This window comes from Ursus maritimus, unplaced genomic scaffold, assembly GCF_017311325.1.
Source record: "Ursus maritimus isolate PB19 unplaced genomic scaffold, ASM1731132v1 scaffold_3, whole genome shotgun sequence".
Taxonomy (NCBI): domain Eukaryota; kingdom Metazoa; phylum Chordata; class Mammalia; order Carnivora; family Ursidae; genus Ursus; species Ursus maritimus.
Window position 1 is genome coordinate 47,691,745 of NW_024425563.1, and position 20,074 is coordinate 47,711,818.

The following is a 20,074-nucleotide window of genomic DNA, read 5'->3' on the forward strand; positions in this document are numbered from 1 at the left end:
TGCTGGGCAGAGATAGCCGGACACAATTTATTCCAGTATCTTGCCTGGGAAGGTGGGTGGAGCGCAGGATGCAGGAATCTCCCACCAGGGCGCACTCAGCCCCAGCAAGGAGGATCCGGGAGGTACTGCCGAACCCCTCAAACACACCACCCCCCATTTAGGGCCAAATCAAACGAAGCCTTGAAAAGGCTTGGTCTGCTTTGCTGAGCAAATCGCCTCGTTAGCCGTTTCCGCTTGACAACGCTGGCGCGGGCGCCAGCCTTCTCCTCTCCGGGTGGCCATCTCCAAACGCTGCTTGGGGAGCGAAAGGGCCCGGCCCTGCGAGGGCTGCCTAGACCTTGAAGTTTGGAAAAACAACAAGAAGAGATTGAAAAGACTCCCTCCCTTCTCCGCAGACACACACGCACCGTCAGGCCGCCGCCACTTCCTGTCTTTGTTTTTCTTCCTCCAAAACATTTTTGGCCTTTTGCATTAGCTGCCGTGGGGTTCTGGGTTGAGGATAAAAGGAAATACATGCTGAAGATTGTTTTTTGGAGATGGCCCTGCGCTGTGGAGCTCCTGAGAAAGAACAGTTCATGGGCAAACAGCCACCAGGGCCAATGTCATAGCCTTGCCCACTCGATCTCTTCAAGAACTGCAACTCGGACTTGGCTTTCCAGGGTGGCCTTAGCACCCGTCAGGTCTTCCCCTGAGCCGGGTGGGCTCACTTCGGCTGTTGGATCTCCTGCAAAGCGGAAGAGTCTGTGAGGCTCAGAGCAAAGTCAAAAGCGAGGAGCTGCAGCTCTGCCTCCCCGGCTTCCCCAGATTTGGTCTAATCCTCAGATCTGCGACCACCCCCAACTACCCCGCCCCCCCCCATGCAAACATTCACTCTGCCAGTATATTCCGGGCAAGAGGGGCAGGAGCAGGCAAAGCTGGGAACAGTGCGAAGCCTTGGGGATTGGAGCACCCCCGCCTGTCTCTGCTGGGGAAGTAAAAGCATTCGCCACTCCAGACATTTTCTCTTCCCCTGGCATCAAAAGCCTTTCCCTTCATCCATCTTCACCGCAGCACCCCCATACACCCTCTTCCAGGCTGCGTGTCCCTCCTGGCACCCCGCATCGGTACAGCCCTCTGAACCGCCCTGCTGATCGCTTTGAGAGAGCCTCCTCCACCCTAGCCTTTCCTCGGAAATTTGCCTTTGTCTCCCACAGACACCCATGGCATCCAGACCTGCTGGCACCCTCTCGGCTTGGCTCTCAAGGACATGGGAGGCATCGATCAGGCAGAACAGCATATCTCCCCATACTGACCTTTCTGCCGGGATCCCCTCTCCCTGGCACCTAGGGGGAAACCGATCTAATTAGGAGAGGGGCTGCATGCAGCTGGGGGAGGCGGCCTGGCGTCCCCCGCAGGCGGGCCGCCGCAGCCGGTCTGCTCAGGCACAAGCTGAAGTTGACTGCCAAAACTGCTATAAAACCCCAGGTCTGGCTAGAACTGTTTTCAGTTCTCCTAGACGCCCCCGGGTTCAATTATAGTCTTAAAAGCCCTAATACAAGTGCAAGAATTTGTTTGCCTTCACCCAGGGGCGGGGCAAGCCCCGAAATGGTGGCGCCTTTGTTATGGCAAAGTCACTGAAACCCCTCAAGCATTCCTTTTGTTCGAGGGTCGAGGTGGCGGGGACTGGGTGGGCTGCTGGGAGAGAGTTTGGGAAAGCCATAATCAATCCAGGGAACAGCTCAGATATTACTGTTCACAAACCTCTCCTTTTCCCTTTTATATTCTGTCTCCAAGAAAGAGATGCTGTGGAGAAATAAATATTTTGCCTTGTTGGCCGCTGCTGGAAATCGAAGTTTTTTCGCTGCAGGGCAATCCCGTAACTGTAATTCCCAGCTTTAGGAGGTCTCAGGCTGCCCTTCCCCAACAACCTTCCTGCCCACAAGACCTTCTCCCACACCACTGCTGCCCTCTGCACAAGCCACAGTGGACAAACATGTCAGGCTGAAGATGCACAAGTAATTTCAAGTTCAACTCTCAGGGATTCAAGGGGTATGCAAGTTCTTGCAGCAAATCCTGAATTACACCAATGTGCCCGAGTAGGTTGATTTGTGATAAACAACCCTTGTAAAGGAAGGGGGTAGGAGCCACATAAACATTAATGCTAATAAATTAGTTTACTCCACTGCAGAGTAATTACTTGATATTATTGATATTTACAGCTGGCATTCAAATGCAATGGTGGGCCGTCGTTTGGAGAAAATACATAATGAGAATAGTTCTTTTCCAGCGCAATACATGATTAGATTTGTTATTGAGTCAGTTACAGTCAGCTCAGCAATAAATAAATAAATCGATGTTGACACTTAAATACCAAAGATCTTGGAGTTTATACTCTAAATCTCCCCAAGATATATAAATACCTTCGGGTATTTCCTGGATGGGGAAAGGGAAAAGGTTATCCTTTTTCATTTTTCGACTTTCCTTCAGCGACATCCAGCTCCTTCCAAGAAGATAGGTGTGGGGAGGCCTCTGGGCCCCTCCCAGTCCCCGGTCCTGCCTGGCTGCTCTATGCCCTCTTCTTTCACTTCTCCCAAACGTTGGTCATTCGGTCTTGCAGGATGGCAAGCCCGATTTTTCACCATCTTAATTTTTTTCTTTCCTCTTCCCTAGAAAGCTAGACTCCTACTAGCAGCTATGATCCCTGTCTCCACCTTTGGCTCAAACCTAGCCCTTTCAGGGTGTTCTTGTCACCCACGGTGCCGGGAGTTTGGGAAGCATGGCTCTTTTCTTTAGCATTGTGTTCCTTCTGTGGGATGAGTAGCAGAAAGGGCGCCGAGCCTTCTGAGCTTCTGCTTGCACATCACTGGCTCTCACGCTTTGCAAGGAAGGAGAGGAGGCGTGTTACCCCTTTCTCAGCCACAGCTCCCTGGCCCTAGCCTCCTTCCTCCTCACTGCCCCCACTCTCTTTCAGCTCTGCAGCTCTGCCGGCAGCCTGGTGGGCCCCCGGAAGGTGCAGCATACCCAGGAAAAGGCTCCTCGGATGTCAGTGCCTCTAAGCAGCCCAAGGCTCGCCTCAACTGCATGGTTTCCCGAGTCCTCAGCTCCAGGAGACCAGGCAGGCGGGCGGACCCGTGCACAGTGGCGCAGCCCCCACGCCTCTGGCTCCGCCGAGCGACTCCGAACCCCCCGCAGGCAGCGAGGAGGAAGGGGTTTCTTCAAGGGCAGGGGGTGGAGTGAGGAGGCCGGCAGTGAGGATGAAGTGGAGGTGGATCCCGGGTAAGACGAAGGCCCTTCCGGGACCTGCAGATGCCTGACAAACCGCGGGGGAAGCCCCCCTGGTTGTTGGCGGTTTAGGGACGGAAGGCACTAAAGCGCTTCGGAAGTGACCATGAATGCGAGCATGTAATCAAGTCACCGTGCAAATCGGGCGAGCCACGAGGCAGGCACATCCACGGCTGCGAACCCTGGCCCCGAAGGGTCCGGCCAGAGTCGGAGACAGAGGTGGTTCCCAGAGCAAGCTTGTGGGAGGGGGATAGCGAAGGAGATGCTAACGCGAGCCTCCAGGAGAATAGATTCCAGGACCGCGCACGGGCCACGCAGCGACGAGCTCCCACCCGGCCACCCCCAGCCTGGGGCATCCCTCACCCGGGGAGTGATGGGTGGCAGGAGTTGAGCTCTCTCACCGCCCTCGGCGCACTTGAGGGCCAGGACCGTGCAGCTGAGCACACGCGAGTGGCCTGGGGCGCACCTCAGCCTCCCCGCGCGCCTGGAGGCCCCCCAGCCAACATGAGTTACACCGGCGATTACGTGCTTTCGGTGAGAACACCGAGTGACGATCTGTTGCTTCCCCTGAGGTGGCTACAAAGAAAGGAAGCCGGGGAGGGAGGGGGGGAAAAGGAAAGGGAAAAAAAAAAAAAAAAAGGCCCGGACCAGCTCGCAGCTTGTCAATTTCAACATCGGGTCACATGACCAGCACCTCCCTGCTAAGGATGGGGATAGATTTCCACGTCAGCTTACGTCTCCAAATTTCTACTTCACGGATCCGCTTCAAAGAGGCAGCTGCAGTGGAGAATCATGTTAAGCTCGGCTACCGCGGAGAGCCCAAGGTAGCCCAATGATGGATTTTGATGAGCGTGGTCCCTGCTCCTCTAACATGTATTTGCCAAGTTGTACTTACTACGTCTCGGGTCCAGATTTCTCCAGCCTCCCTTCTTTTCTGCCCCAGACCCCGTCTTCGCGCCCAATGACATACTCCTACTCTTCCAACCTGCCCCAGGTCCAACCCGTACGCGAAGTGACCTTCAGAGAGTACGCCATTGAGCCCGCCACTAAATGGCACCCCCGCGGCAATCTGGCTCACTGCTACTCCGCGGAGGAGCTCGTGCACAGAGACTGCCTGCAGGCGCCCAGCGCGGCCGGCGTGCCTGGCGACGTGCTGGCCAAGAGCTCGGCCAACGTCTACCACCACCCCACCCCCGCCGTCTCGTCCAATTTCTATAGCACCGTGGGCAGGAACGGCGTCCTGCCGCAGGCTTTCGACCAGTTTTTCGAGACGGCCTACGGCACCCCGGAAAACCTCGCCTCCTCCGACTACCCCGGGGACAAGAGCGCCGAGAAGGGGCCCCCAGCGGCCGCAGCGACCTCCGCGGCGGCGGCGGCGGCGGCAGCAGCAGCGGCCACGGGCACGGGCACGCCGGCAACTTCAAGTTCGGACGGCGGCGGCGGCGGCTGCCGGGAGGCGGCGGCGGCGGCGGAGGAGAAGGAGCGGCGACGGCGCCCTGAGAGCAGCAGCAGCCCTGAGTCGTCTTCCGGCCACACTGAGGACAAGGCCGGCGGCTCCAGTACGTATAAAGGCAGCGCCCTGCGCTTTATGAAAGGGGAGTTGGAAATCTAGCGCAGCACCGCTGTTAAATTTTTATATGCTGTTTTATAAGCATATAAGGTTTATGAAGGGCCTTTAGGTTTCCCCCAACAAAACTTTGTTATAAAAGGCGGGATCACGTGGCGAGTGCTGAAATTGGCCGTGAAATACCCACCGGCCAAGGCATGCCTGCAAAAAAAAAAAAAAAAAAAAAAACCAAAAAAAAAAAACCAAAAAAAAAACCAAAAAAAAAAAAAAAACCACACACACAACTCCCTTTTTCCCTTTTTCCCTTTCCCAGTCCCAAGCCCAGCAGCTCGACCCCGCTCGGGGCCAGCTCGGGCTGGGGAGCCGGAGGTGGGCGCCTGTAAATTCCTCCTGCAAGGGCTCCGGGAGCCTTTGATAGCGAGGTAATCCGGAGATTTTTATAAAAGCCATGTGTTGCGTCGGGACTCCAGTCCCGGCCGGGATTCAAAGGCATCGCTGTTTAACGATGGCGCTAGGAGCGTGTTTAACAGATAAAATAGCCCGCTTAGCTCGAGCAATATATTAAAAGAAACAAATTAAGCCAAAGTTGGCCTTTTTATCCAAAGGAAGCCATTTTCCTCTGTCGCGGTGGCAATTACGTGCCGCCTTCTGTCCCACTGCATGTTAGTCACAATTGTTATTCAATCTGTCAAAAGCGGGTTTTTTTTCCCTCCGTCCTGTGAAGTTTTATTGAAAAGGGGAGCAAGTCGAGCCTGCCCGCAGCTTTAGGAAACCCCTCTTCCCTCCACGCTCTCTAGAACAGCAGCCCTGCCCTGCCGCGGGCCAGGACGGCTGCGTGGCCTTGGTGCTCTGGGAAGGCCCATGGCAGGGGGCTTCCGCCGCCACCCCGTCACCTCGGGGAAGCCAGGAGGCTGGTCGAGGAGGCAGGAGCTGGTGGCCAGGACTCAGGCTGACAAAAACGGGGCAGCGGCCTCAGATGCTAAGGAGGGACGAGTCTCAGCCGCCGCCGGGAAAGACAGGGGCTGGGGCCGACTTTCCTGCCTCGGGAACCGGCCGCCCAGGTGCTGGAAGGTGAAATGGCCGCCGGCGGCTGTTTGTTTAGTCTGGCGGGGCTGGAGGCAGCCGGCGACCCCCTCTCGGTGGCTTTGAAAGCCGCTCCTGCGGCACCAACTCGCCTGTTGCTGTAAGGAGCCCTCCTTTCTGCTCTGGGGGCAGCGTGAGCAGCTTCCCTGGGGGCCTATCGAGGGAGCTGGCTTTTATCTGGGGCTGAGTCTCCGCCTGCAGCCTGTCCCCAGCTGGCAGTAGGAGCCTGAACGCAGGGGACTGAGGAGACCTTGAGGGGGCTAGGACAGGGCCTCCAGGTCCCATGGGCCAGCCCTTTTCCTCCACTCGCTGCCCTGGGTTGGATTGCAGCCCCCACACCTGGCTCACTCCCTGCTTCTTTCTCCCTCCACAGGTGGTCAACGCACCAGAAAAAAGCGTTGCCCCTACACCAAGTACCAGATCCGGGAGCTGGAGCGGGAGTTCTTCTTCAGTGTGTATATCAACAAGGAGAAGCGCCTGCAGCTGTCTCGCATGCTCAACCTCACCGACCGTCAGGTCAAAATCTGGTTTCAGAACAGGAGGATGAAGGAAAAAAAAATTAACAGAGACCGTTTACAGTACTACTCGGCCAACCCACTCCTCTAAGGCTCCCGCCAGCTGGAATTGGGTGGGGGGCTCCACACACGTGAGATTGTATGCAGATTTTGCCCTTGACAAGGTCAAGGCACGTGGTGACTTTTGAAGAAAAGAGATGTGCAAAAGAGGGGAGGCTACAAGGAGATGGCCCCTAAGAAGGCGGCCTGGGACTCTCTTGGGCATCTGTGGTTAAGATTCCTAACAAAAATCGGATTTGGGGAGTTGTGCATCAACTAGAATGAATGGTTTGGGACCCCTGGTGGTTCATTCCTGGAGACTGTGGAGCTTTGGGCTGGGTGTGGTCTCCATCAGGACTGGGCCTCCTGCCAAGCGCCCTGGAGATCGACCTGGGCCCAGGACCCTCCACATGGAGCCTGCCCACCCCCAGGACCCCTGCGTCAAGAAGCTATTCAGTCTTTAAACCCAGTTCAGCTTGGGGACAGGAGCAGGAGGAAGGGGGGAGGATTCCTAGATGTCTGGAGTGGGGCTGCTTTCCAAAGCCAATGTGAAAGACGGCTGGACTAAGAGGTGGCTATGAGGTGGGAGAGGGCTGCTGATCCTCGCGGGGAAAAAAATCTATTCCAGGTGGCATTAGCGGCTCTCCACCCCTCCTAGCCACTCACCGCATTGTCCGAGGCCTGAGCTTCTAGCAGTCGCCTCCTGCAGCCCACCTAGTTTTTCCTACCGATGAGGTTCTTCTTCCTGGACTGCCACTCAGGCCTAAAGCCTGGTCGCAGAACAGACCTTTCCCGAGGTGGAAGACATCGAATAGCTAAGAGGCTGCGCCCAGGCCGCTGGCCCCAAGATCTCTGCAGGAAATGCCTGTGGAGTGCGGCAGCCTGACAAAGTCTCCACCACACTTAACTGAAGCTTGGATTTGCTCCGCGGAACAGTGGGCCTGGCCAGCGGTCCCCAGCTATGAGGGGCTTGAGTCCCCAAAACACCCAGTCTGGCACCGCACTCTGCCCTTTGCGCCCCAGAACTGAGCTTGGAAGCTTCCGGCAACCTTCCAAAAGCTCAAGAGTGTTTGGAATTATTTTAAAAAATAAATATTATATTATATTATATCTATTTCCCTGCAGGAACCAAAGCGAATTTTAAAAGATGCAACGTAGAGAGGGAAAAAGATGATGAAGAGAATATTTAAAGGCTCTATCTGTTTACAGTGTTCCACGGTTAAACTCACTCACTGCTAAAAAATATTTGAATGTACGCTTCATACAGGGATGGTGTTCAAAAGACTTGTAAATAAAAGAACCATAACCTATTTTGTTTGGATACTTCTTAAATTTTGCCATTAGTTGATTTCCTTGGGGTGTTGGAGGGGCGGGAAGGGAGTTAGGAATGACCTTTTCAATTCTTGCAATGTTTGGGAAGCATTAGGGGGATGCTCTGAAGTAGTTTGGCCCTCCAGGGTCTGGGGACCTCAGCTGAGAAAGCCAACCACCTTCCCATTGAATTTCCTCTGCCTCCCTGTTTTAAGAAGTGTCTGGTGGCTCTGTTTGTAACGAGTGTTGGCCTGTCCTCCGTTCTCACCCACCACGTATGTCGCAGCATGTATACAGGCGACAGGGCACAAGGAAAATAAAGACTGGAAACTTGAGTACTGGGTTCTGGTGTGACATTCCTCTTCCTGTTTGCCATTTACTGCCAAATGTCTGCCCCCCATTACTACCCCCCCAAAGGGACAAGTTACCAGGCTCCTGAGGGGGTGGGGAGGTGACTTAGTCAGGATTTTAAGTCCACTAGAAGCCAAGCTTGAGAAGCCAAGGTGACTGGCCAGGTCCTTTGGGGAAGTAGGGGGTCTCAATAATGGGGTATCTCAGGACCTGGAATTGGGGGTTTCATCCTTTCAGACTGGAGAGAAACCTGGGAGAAAGTCCTGGGGCTTGAGATGGTGGCCAATGAGTTTGATCCCAGGCTGGGCTTGCTCACCTCAGGATTAAGAGGCCCGAAGTAGAACCACTCTAGGTGGCCTTGGGGGATCCCCTTAGGAAGATGGAGACCAGTCTGGGTATAAAAAGCAGACTCTCAGGAGCCTCTATGGACACTCTGTCCCAAGCTCCCAGCTGAGGCTGCCTTTTCCCTTTAGGGAAAGAAAGATGCCGGTTTACTCTTTTGTTTCCTGCCTTTGAACTTCTGCCTTAAATTTGGACATCACCCATAACCTTGAGGGGCAGGGCGGAAAGGCCAGAGCCTTTTGTTGCCCACCCCCCACCTCTACCCCCACCCTCTCCCTAGCCACCCAGGCAGGGCCAGAGCTGCAGAGAAGATCAAATTTGGAGAGAGGCCCCAGACCCCAGACCCTGCTTTGTTTATTTGTTTGTGTGTTTGTCTATCTGGCGAGACTGGGGAAATCCAGCTCAAAGGGGAATGGGACAGCCCCCCTAGATAAATGTCTAGGTTGATGAACAGACACACGGAGGTGAACAACGGCTCTCCTGGGGGGCAGGGAGGGATGGGCAGGGAAGCCTAGGGTTTAAGGGAAGACTTCCTTTGGGACGGTTAAAGATTAACCAAAGTCTTGCCAGTTGCTAAAGAGAGTCTAGCCAGGAGGACTGTTGGCCGGCGGGCGGCGAGCGGGCGCGGGTTTGATTTCTGAGCCCTATAAAAGCCCATCCTCCGATGGCTGTGACAATGTGGTCGTAAACCCGTCCGGGGCCGGCCAATTTGCATATTTGGAATGCGCCGCTATAAACCCGGCTGGGGTTTTGCAGCAATTTCTTAGATGTAAAAATGAGATCTCTTTAGCAGCGGGCTGGGCACATTCTTTCCCTCTGTCAATGCCTAGAGCCTGCTTCCCTCTCCCGGCTCCGCGCTGAAGTTCGGGCCGGGTCTAGTCGCTCAGCCGCCACGAGATGGCGCACGTCCGATCAATGTCAAAGCCGCCGGGGAGCCGGGAACCCCAGCGCGATTCTTGGCCTTTGTTCGTTTCTGATACTAAGAGCAGCACGTTACATTATTTCACTTGTCCCGCTCCCCTTAATATCAAAATAAGGGGAGGCTCACCTTCAAGAAGTAATTGGTGTTGTAATTTAAAGCAACGCGCCTTCTCTAGGCCTCGCAGGCGTCGCGCCGCGGAGAAGCCTGCTGTCCCTTGGCAGTGATTTCGGAAATGTGTCAAGGTAAGAGGCCACAAGCATAGCAATTTCAATCTGGCTGAGTCGGGAGTGGGGAGGTGGCCGATGTCAGAGCAGGACTGGGAAAAGTGGCTGGGTTTGCGCGCTCCGGGTGACGCTAGAGGCGCTCAGCCCACCCCCCTTTCTCCCATTGCTCCCTAAGGTTGGAAAGCAAGGGGAGGCCTAAGTGGAAAAGTTGACGATTTTAGCTCTTTGCGCCAGGAATTCACCCAACACGATCTTTCAATTTTGTAGAAATATTCAGAATGGGATGAGTCAGGGATGGGGGGCATCCAAGCGAAAAGGGCTCTGGCTGTGCTGGGACGGGCGTTGTGGTGGCAACAAAAAGAGAGAGGGAGAGAGAGGAAGAGAGAGAAGGGGAGAGAGAGTGAGACAGACCTCGGGACTGGGCAAAACAAAGTTTCTACTCTAAACAATGAGATGGTGGTCAGCAACCGTGGCTTCTGAGGCGGGCTTATTCCCTAGGGCAGACATCCGGGAGGTCTCTGGTTTCCTACTAGGTGCAGTCTCTAGGTCTGCCCAGCAGCCTGGGGAAAACCTTTGTTCTGAAAAAGGCCAATTCAAAAAAGTCGCATATGATTTTTGAGGCTTCCAGAGAACCTGTATTTGCTTATTTGGAATGTACTACTATAAACCTGGCTGGGGTTTTGCAGCAATTTCTTAGATGTAAATATGAGAAATTTTGCAAAGATGCAAAAACTATTGGTATATACCTATACATTTTCAAAAGCAGGCACTGAGGATAAACTCTGATCACAATCTCTCCATCAGGGTTGTCACAAAACAAGTTTTAAATACTCATTTCACGTACCACTTCAGAGGCTAGATTCAAATTTCCTCTTTCCTTATATTTAAGTTTTTATTCCAATATGTTTTCACTAGTTTCTGGCAATCGCTGTTTTCACAAATATACAGTGCATGGGTGAGTGGCAGAGGGAATCTCAGAGAAAATAGGTGCAGCCTGTGTGCCTCTGTGTGTGTGTGTGTGTGTGTGTGTGTGTGTGTGTGTGTGTAAATCCTGCCTATCAAAAGTCACTAGTCTTTGTTGAGCACGGGCTCCCAAACGGCCCAAAATAAGGCAACTGCAGGAACCACACCGAGTGGCACCCGCACCGCGCTTTCTGCAGCTTGAGCCTTCCCTAAAATCCCAGAACCACCTCCAGTGTCAAGGCCAGAAGAAGTTTATTATGGACAAAATTAAGGATATTGAAATTTAGGGAGTGTGTGAAAAGGCCCCAACACTCCCCCATCAGGAGAGAAGGGCCAGTTTACTGGTTGGATTTAGAGAAAAATTTAAAGCGGGTTGTTTAGGGATAGAGTGCACCTGATTAATTCAAAACAGACACATCAAATTTCCCTGGAAATGTTGCCATTCTTAAAGATGAACAAGAAAAGAACATCGTGGCTTACAAAAAAATTTTCTAACCAGACAGTAAATGTGAGAATCAGAGAAGTCCAGAATTTTTGTGAAAGTGGGTATGTGAAAGTAGCGTTTACTTTTCTTCTGTGAGGCCGCAGCCCAACTCCACAACCGGTCAGATAATTCTGAACGTGGAAAGCACTGAGAACGACTTCCAGATACAAACTGTTTACTGGCTATCCCCATCTCAGTACCTAGTATTTTTCAAAAGAGGTGGGGGTTTAGGGTAGTAACGGTTGGTTCTTTCTCGTCGTTTGCAAGGGCCTACAGAAGGAGAAATCCGCTATCTGGTGAAACGCATCGCGATCCTCGCCAAAGGGCTTAATTCCACTGGCCTGGCGTTTACTTAGGCTCCATAGCCTCTAGCCTCGGGCAGGGGGAGCGTTATAACCCAGGTAGAAATGGACGATATTTACTCCTAAATAAAACGTGGGCCTTGGGGGCTGCACATAACCGCTACACAGGCCTGGCTGAAGGAAGAAGGCACAGAGAGTTTTAGGTCAAAGGCATCCTAAGGGGGACAGAGAAATTCAGCAGCTGGGAGGGAGGGCGAAAGGGAGAGAGGGAAAGATGGCAAATGGGCTAAAGGGAAGACAGTATCCAGGAGCCGACCCATGCTGCAACTGAATCGCTTTTCTTAATCTCTGGGGATGGGGAACCTCGGGAAAGCCCTGGCGATCGATAAACCGAATATTCTATTGAGGAAGTTAACGCCTCGTTGCTACAGTCTAGGGAGTGCGGAGCCTTGGGGGGCGGTCAGGGATGCTGCGAGCTCCAAGACCAGTTGAAAGGGCAGCAGCATCTAACTTGAGTTTCTGCTGCGTGGATATCCTCTCTTCCGAACCAGCGGCAGCAGGCCAGTCTGCGTCCCAGGCGTGCGAGCAGGCTGTCCGTTCGCTCGCGGCTCGCCAGCCCCTGTGGGGGTGGGGCGGCGGTCCTGGGCCAGAGAGGAACTCTCACACCAGCTTACACACTCTTCATCATCCTCATCTTTGTTTTTGTTTTTTTTTTTTTTTTAAGCAAGAAACAGCACAAACTCAACATCCCATTTGGTTTATTACCAGGGGAGAAAAGAGGTTGGAGGAAAACATTCGGCTTTCCCAAAGGTCAGTGAAGACCCAAGTGCCAATGCCATGGTCTGCGAGGCTGCAGTGGGCCTTCCACCTCCTCTAAGTCCACAGCCAAGGGGCCTTCTTAAAGCAGATTTAGTACCAAGCTGGTTGTTTTCACCTTGGTTGGCACCTGCATGCTCTTGGATCCCAACCCACCTAGAAGCCCTTTTGGTCACCCTACAGGGCCCTGACCAGACTGAGCCTGAGCTGCCTACAGCCGGGTACCCGGCTTGTCTTACCAGTCAAACTGGCAGGGTTGCTGAATTCCTGAGAGTCCTGGAACATTCTGGAGGGCCCAAGGAGAAGGATGTGCGGAGTCTGTGAACTCCTTGAAAATGATGGGTCAAATTATGGGAATGCCCAGATGTGCATTTTTCACAGGATAAGAATCAGAGCTTGGCCTTAGCTTTTCCAAGGGGCCCTTTAACTTTCAAAAAGAAAGATAGGTTCAGATCATTGACTTTCATTTTATTTTTCTTAGCCTCTGCCATCTCAAGCAGTCTCTCCTATGGCCACTGGCCCTTTCCTTCCCAACATACAGCCTTGGGAAGCTGCTTTCTACTTTTAGTGTGGGAAGGAACCAAATCCTGGCCCAAAGGGCCTGCTGGGACTCATTCTTCTCAAGGACCCCTCTCCTGTTCTTGGGACTTACTTCACACTCTGCAGAGCTTTCTTGATTGGCATGGACAGTGCTAGGGGGCAAAGCCCCCTTCTCGTGAAGTCCTCAGTTCTGTGGCATTTCCCAGTAGCACTGCTGAGTGCAACAGTCCCCATGCGTTCCACCTTCCTGGAGAGCTGGATAAGGACCAAGCCCATCCCGACAGGGGTCCTAGGTTTCTTTGCTCTGAAGCTTTTCCCTATTCAAGTTTGTTGGCCTCTGGGCCTAGCCAGGTTAGAATTTGCCTTGGCCTTGTTCCCGGGAAGGAGGTAGGGAGTGAAGGACAGTTCCTGATCTCTCCACACAGACTTGATTCGGCTGCGGCTGCTACTGCGGCCTCAAGATCTTGTTGGATTGGAGAGAATTGCTTCTCAGACTCTCTCCCCTTCTCTCCCCCTTTCTTTTCTCTCCCTCAGCCCTTCTCTCCTTCTCTTTCTCTCCATCTCCCTCCTCTCTACCCCAGATGCCCAATCCGCGGAGCCAGTCACCGCGAGGCACAGGCCCGTTAAGTGGAACGGCCGCCCGTGCTGCGCGCCGAGCAGCCACAGCAGGCAGAGACCAAAACCGCTTGCATCTCAGAAGCCAGCGTCAGGGCTCTTTCGCCAGCTCTCTCGTGTGCTCTCTCTGGGTCTTCTACGGCTCGGCTTCCTTCTCGGACTGGGTTCACAATGGGAGGAACAAGGCCAAGTGCCTGGCAAATCAGCCGGGATGCAAGGGTCTCTCCCCGCTGTACGCAGAGGCCTGAGCGGTCTGCTTCCTGGGATCCCGACGCTCAGCAGCCCCAGTCGAGGCCTCTGCAGGGGCTGGAGCTGGTGCGGCAGGCGGGCAGGCCTGGGGCATCCTGGAGAGCTGTGGTCCACAGGCCTGGGGCAAGGCAGCGACCTCCTGGGCTCCCCTGGATCCGGCCGGAAAAAGGTCGCATTTCCTGAGATACATATGAGGCCCACACGGGGGCTAGCGCCCTGGGCCAGCAGTTTCCAGTTGACTAAGAGCGCGTCCCTACAGCCAGGGAAGAAGGAGGCCCTGGTGTTTGCTGAGCAAAGGGCTTGGCCTCCGAACGCTGCTATAACTGGGCCACGAGCCCAGCCCAGCCTTGCTGGGAACGGATTTCCTCACCGCGGGCCTCGTTAAAATGCGCACACCGCGGGAGTGAGGGCTGCCCCAGCCGCGGGTTTGCAGGGGAGGGGGAATAGGGGAGGGGACGGAGAGGCAGGAGTGTGGTGACACTGGTTCTTGTCATAACCTCTGAGAGCTTGAGAATGCCAAGGCTAAAGGGAGAGTTTGAGGCAGAGGTGCCCATCCGCCGCCCCCTCCTCCAAGTCTCCCCCTCCAGGTCTTCGTCTGCGGTCAAATCGAAGACCCCGAAGAGCAATGTTTCTTTCACTTGCCTGAAATGGCGTATGAGCTTGGAAGCTACCGGGGTGATGGGGCTGTGGGGTGCCTGGATCTGGCTCTAACCTCCGAATAGGGGTAGGAGAGTCTTTCAGCCAAGGTTACCAGTTGCTTCCACCACCACCACCACCCCCAACTCGTTCAGCTCACCAGGGTCAACCGACAGGAGCTGCAGAGAAAGCAAGCCAGGTGAGCACACCGGAAGGAAAGATTCTAACCCGATCAACGACTGGCCGAGGAAAGCGTAAAGGGCTGAGAAGCCAGGGCATTACATTTAGGGGAAAATTCTGTGTGGGGCGCAAGAAAGAAGTGGCAATAGCCTGCTTCCAGCGTGCGCTGGATCTCGGACACTCTAAGGGTCTTGGTGGCCTGAGGGCCAGGTCCGCCGCTTTGGGGAGACAGCTCCAGGTCCTGAGCTGAAAGGGAAGAGCCTGAGGCCCCGACAGGTCCCCTTAGTGGTCAGAGTGCCTGGAGGGCTAGTGGCTGATTCCGAAATAAGAATGGGGAGCACCTACGGCGGGCCGGGGTGCGCGCCGTAAACACCCCACTTGTTAACTGCGTGGGGGCCCAAGGGCCCTTCAAACGGACCCCGCAGGAGGGCTCACGTCCGAGCGTGGGCGGGGCTAGTCCAGGGGCCAGGCCCCCCACTAGCCACGTTGGGGCAGCCCCCACAGCTCCTGGCCATCGGGCTGAGGTATGGGGTGTGCGTCTCCCGGCCCATCAATACAGATTACATATTTATATCAATCGTGGGCTCAGAGGGCGCCCTCGGAGAGCGGCCCCGCGCCTACGAAACCAAACTGGGAGTGGTCGCGCGGAAACTCTGGCTCAGGATTGGCTGCGGGCACCCGCCGCGGTGCGGGGGGATTGCTAATCGTATTCAGCATGTTTTGCACAAGAAATGTCAGCCAGAAAGGGCTATCTGCTCCCTTCGCCAAATTATCCCACAACAATGTCATGCTCGGAGAGCCCCGCCGCGAACTCTTTTTTGGTCGACTCGCTCATCAGCTCGGGCAGAGGCGAGGCTGGCGGCGGTGGCAGCGGCGCGGGGGGCGGTGGCAGCGGCGGCTACTACGCCCACGGCGGGGTCTACCTGCCGCCTGCCGCCGACCTGCCCTACGGGCTGCAGAGCTGCGGGCTCTTCCCGGCTCTGGGAGGCAAGCGCAATGAGGCGGCGTCGCCGGGCGGCGGCGGCGGCAGCGGGGGCCTGGGTCCCGGGGCGCACGGCTACGCGCCCGCGCCTATAGACCTGTGGCTGGACGCACCCCGGTCGTGCCGGATGGAGCCGCCCGAGGGGCCGCCGCCGCCGCCGCCACCGCCCCAGCAGCAGCCACCGCCCCCGCCGCAACCACCCCAACCCCCGCCGCAGGCCACCTCGTGCTCTTTCGCGCAGAACATCAAAGAGGAGAGCTCCTACTGCCTCTACGACTCGGCGGACAAATGCCCCAAAGGCTCCACCGCCACAGCCGAGCTGGCCCCCTTCCCGCGGGGCCCGCCGCCCGACGGCTGCGCCCTGAGCACCTCCAGCGGGGTGCCAGTGCCCGGCTACTTCCGCCTCTCCCAGGCCTATGGCACGGCCAAGGGTTACGGCAGCAGCGGCGGCGCGCAACAGCTCGGCGCCGGCCCGTTCCCCGCTCAGCCCCCCGGGCGCGGCTTCGACCCGCCACCCGCGCTCGCCTCCGGCTCAGCGGATGCAGCCCGGAAAGAGCGAGCCCTCGATTCACCGCCGCCCCCTACGCTGACTTGCGGTGGCGGCGGCGGGGGCTCACAGGGCGACGAGGAGGCGCACGCGTCGTCCTCGGCCGCAGAGGAGCTCTCCCCAGCCCCTTCCGAGAGCAGCAAAGCCTCGCCCGAGAAGGACTCCCTGGGTAAGCAGGGCGCGCCGAAGGGCCGCAGTCAGGCGGGCAGACAGGCCGACCCAGAGAAGGGAAAGAGCAGAGAGCCAGGAGTCCGCGCAGCAGCCGGCCGGCCTTGGCCCAAGCTGCAGGCAGGCTGACCTTGTGAACTTGCTTTTTAATATTTGGGCGTGGGGACGCAGTAAAAATTCATGTCCGGCTTAGCGCCCCACACCAAGACGTCCCCCGCGCTGGCCTCAGCTCACCCCCATCGGGGGCGAGGGCATGGACGAGCAGCCCCCCTCTTGTGCATGCCCTTCTCCGCGGTCCGGAGCACCCTGAGCAGTGGTCTGGGCCCAGCCTGCAAGGCGCGGCCCGCGCGGGGGGAGGGGGAGGGAGGAAAGTGGCTCGCCCGCAGATAGCGCGGATGTTTGTAAGGCATCCAAAATAAGCAGCCGCCAGCACCAATAAATAAGCCCATTAACCGGCGAAGTTCGAGTTTACGATCCCCCATGCTTTTTTCAAAGTTGCTGGAGGGGCGGGAATCCTCCTTGCGGGGAGAAGAAAAGGCAAATCCCGCCGGGTCGCCGGGCCCCGAGCTTAGAGTCAGAGAGGGGCCATTTCGCTTCCCCTGGAACTCGGAATCGCCCAGACTGCACGTCCCTGGCTCCTGGAAAGACGTGAGGGACGGCCCTTGACCCCGAATCAGTTTTTGGTGCCTTCCCCGTGTCGCAGCTATGGCCTTGTTCCTCTCCTCATTGGGCCTTAGGCAATCAGGGTACGGGAATGGGACAGAGCCACGCTGCCCTCCTCCCTTCCAAGGAAGCACCCATGCCCCCAGTTTGGGGGCTGCAGGAAATGCTTGTCTGCCTTGGGGCGAGAAGCAAAGAAAGGCGTTAAGTTCAAGATATACAGCCTGCCCTCCCAGGCCGTTCTGTCTGTGAGCGGCCGACAGCTTTGTGCTAAAACAGGTGTTTGGGGAAAAGTGGAGGAAAATGTAAACTGGGAGGGTAGGTGTAGATTGGAGGCCCTCTCCATTTTGCCCATGCCCTTAAGAGGAACTGCTCTTCCCGAGCAAGCTAAAGGGGGTGTGTGTGTGCAAAACTCTCTCTGTGTGACTTAGGGCATCCCTCTTATCGCAGAGAAGTCCCAAATTCACCCCTACACATGCGCAGCCTGGCCCCGATTTAACCTTCCCTTCTTTATTCTCATCAATGCTAGGCAATTCCAAAGGCGAAAACGCAGCCAACTGGCTCACTGCAAAGAGCGGCAGGAAGAAGCGCTGCCCCTACACCAAGCACCAGACGCTGGAGCTGGAGAAGGAGTTTCTGTTCAACATGTACCTTACTCGAGAGCGGCGCCTAGAGATCAGCCGCAGCGTCCACCTCACGGACAGACAAGTCAAAATCTGGTTTCAGAATCGCAGGATGAAACTGAAGAAAATGAACCGAGAAAACCGGATCCGGGAGCTCACAGCCAATTTTAATTTTTCCTGATGAAGCTCCAGGCAATGCCGTTTTTTCGCTGCCAGAGAGCCGTTCTCCTCCCTCTGTCTTTGGCCTCTGCCCAGGAACTCGCACCTGTGCCGGAGCCCCATTCCTCCCTCCCACACTCGCCATCTCGCTGGCCGTTACATCTGTGCAGGGCTGGTTTGTTCTGACTTCTTGTTTCTTTGTTTGCTTGGTGCTGGTTTACTTGTTTTCTGGGGGAAAAAGCCATATCGTGCTAAATTTCTATAGAGATAAATATTATCCTCAAGTGTTGAGTGGTGACTGGGCTGGTTTGCCGTCTCGGGGTTCCTCTGCTGGAAATGGCTCCTGTCCTCCCGGTGGAGCTGGTTTCCTGCGGGGGCGGGCAAACCTAGCCGGAAGGCCGAGGTCCCATTGTAGGTGCTGAGGTGTCTGGCCTGAGGTCAATGGTGCAAGGAGCCGCCACCGGGCTCGCCTGCCTGGAGTGCTGGGCTGTGTTTAATCAGGGGACATAGGCCCCTGGGTTTCTTTCTTCTTTCTTTCTTTCTTTCTTCCTTGGCAAAGAGAAGGGCTTACAAGCATGGACACGCAGGCTGGCAAAAGGGCTTGGCTTTGGCTGATCAGAAAATTAAGAGTCAGAAAGATTAATCTTTCCTTCCTCTGTAAGATATCCCAGCTTTAAAAGGGGGGAACGACCAGGGGAAGGAAACGTCTCTTCCAGTTTGTGTAAGGTCTTGCATTGTGGGACTAAATTCTTTCACTTACCTCTGAATTTCCATATCCTTCTAGCTGTAGATAAATAATCTAATATAGTTTTGTTTATGCGTGTGGATTTAGTGGGGGTTTTTGGTCATTAAGTAATTGTTACCACTGGTAACACGACAAGCACACCACAATTCTCCCTATCTTGTGGAGAGTTTTCTTTCTCATTTTCTTTTTTCTTCTTCCTCTTTTATTTTTTCCTTTCTAAAATTCACAGAATCCGAGGAGGGCTGGGCAAGCAGAATAGACTAGAGAAGGGAGACATTGTTTGGGTTTCCTTTATACTGTGAAGTTACATGCATAAAAGGGTCAAACCTGTAGGTGCAGAAAAAGAAAAATTATAAATACAAATCTGTATAAATGTCTATTATTATGAAAAATTGCCAATCTTGTTTTATGCAAATGCATTCTATCGTTATTATAAATGTTAGTTCTAGCTCTATTTACTTCTAATCTTAAATCAGAATAAATTAATATTGTAATGCTGCTGTGCGTGGAAAAAAAGACGATGTTTATGTTCTTATAGAAGAATAAAAGCTGTGGAATGAAGCTTTTTAATTTTACCTCTTTTTTTGACTTCTTATCTTCACCTTCCACTTTATCCCGTTCACCACTTTTACAACAGGAGGACTAGCCCGCGCCCCCTGCAATTACTTTAGGCATCTATTTAAATATTACCTAGACGGTCGTAATTTGTCTGGGCCCTACAGCCCTGGTGCCGTAAGGTTTGTCGGCTTTTGTTCAGTTTTATGACTTGCTAGTATATCTGGATTGTGGCTGTCTTGGACCAGTGGTTTCAGTTGAGAGGGGAGCTGCATAGACAGAGGAAGCCAAACAGGATTTCTTTCGGGAGCCCCAGGGAGGCTCGCAGAGGCCGGTTGTTTTGTGGGTCCCCTGGTCTTAGATGACCCCAGCCTAGAAATCCGGGGCGCAGTCTGGGCCCAGAGCGCGTCACTAGCGTCCGCGGCAGCAGTTAGGTAGACTGCTGCGGGCTGCGAGCCCCCCTCCCCCAGCACGGCCTCCCCCACCTGGTCGCCCTCCGCGGGGCCACGCGTTTCCTGCTCGCGGGAGGTGGGGGGGGGCGACGGTAGGGGGAGGGGGCGCGGGAGCGCGCGCCCCGGCTGGCTGGCTGGCGGGGAGGGAGAGAGGGGGAGAGCGAGCCGCGGGGAGCGAGCGCCGGAGGCCGAGACCAGACAGGGAGCGGGGCTCGGTGCCGTCCCCGGCACTTTTGAGTCGCCCGGGGCTCCCTGAGAAGCAAGATTTGGGAAACCAGCACGCACACTGCTCGCTCTCCTTTCTTCTCGCTTTTCCCTCTCCTTCCATTTCCCTCTCTCTCCTTTACCTTCCTTCCCCCTCTCTCCCAGGTTTACCTTACCGGGGCCGGTGGCTTCTCCGTCCGTGATGCCTTAGCGGCAGCGCGGGGCACACTGGCAAACCGGGCGCAGGTTGGCAAGGGGCCGGGCCGGGCGCGATCGCAGGGTTCTCCCTTGGCTGCGGCGGTGGCTGCGGCAGTGGCGGCGGCGGAGGCGGCAGCGGCGGGCGAGGCAGCCCCGCGCGGGCAGCACCAGAACTGGTCGGTGATTTAGGTAGTTTCCTGTTGTTGGGATCCACCTTTCTCTCGACAGCACGACACTGCCTTCATTACTTCAGTTGAAATCGTCTCCAGGTACCTGTGCGCGCGAGGGCCGGGCCGGGCGGGGCATCCGGGCCCTGGTCGTGCCAGGCCTGCGGTGGCAACCTCGGCTTTTCCCGCGCAGGATCCTCGTCCCTGCCTCCTT

General features: G+C 55.4%; 2 protein-coding genes and 1 long non-coding RNA gene across 3 annotated transcripts; 2 read left to right on the forward strand and 1 right to left on the reverse strand.

Annotated features, from left to right (window-relative positions):
* On the reverse strand, positions 1-3,849 carry LOC103658924. The gene is made up of 2 exons (XR_005838552.1): positions 3,625-3,849; positions 1-724 (listed from the first exon to the last, which is right to left on the reverse strand). It is a non-coding gene; the product is annotated as an uncharacterized LOC103658924 (long non-coding RNA).
* Positions 3,850-3,892: 43 nt separating this feature from the next.
* On the forward strand, positions 3,893-8,111 carry HOXA11 (homeobox A11). Its single transcript, XM_040644155.1, has 2 exons — positions 3,893-4,820; positions 6,285-8,111. Exons 1-2 carry the CDS (start codon positions 4,094-4,096, stop codon positions 6,515-6,517), a joined length of 960 nt encoding a protein of 319 aa, XP_040500089.1. The 5' UTR covers positions 3,893-4,093; the 3' UTR covers positions 6,518-8,111.
* Positions 8,112-14,425: 6,314 nt separating this feature from the next.
* On the forward strand, positions 14,426-18,845 carry HOXA10 (homeobox A10). Its single transcript, XM_040644156.1, has 2 exons — positions 14,426-16,098; positions 17,287-18,845. The coding sequence occupies exons 1-2, from the start codon at positions 15,132-15,134 to the stop codon at positions 17,559-17,561; spliced, it is 1,242 nt and encodes a 413-aa protein (XP_040500090.1). The 5' UTR covers positions 14,426-15,131; the 3' UTR covers positions 17,562-18,845.
* The last annotated feature ends 1,229 nt before the right edge of the window (positions 18,846-20,074 follow it).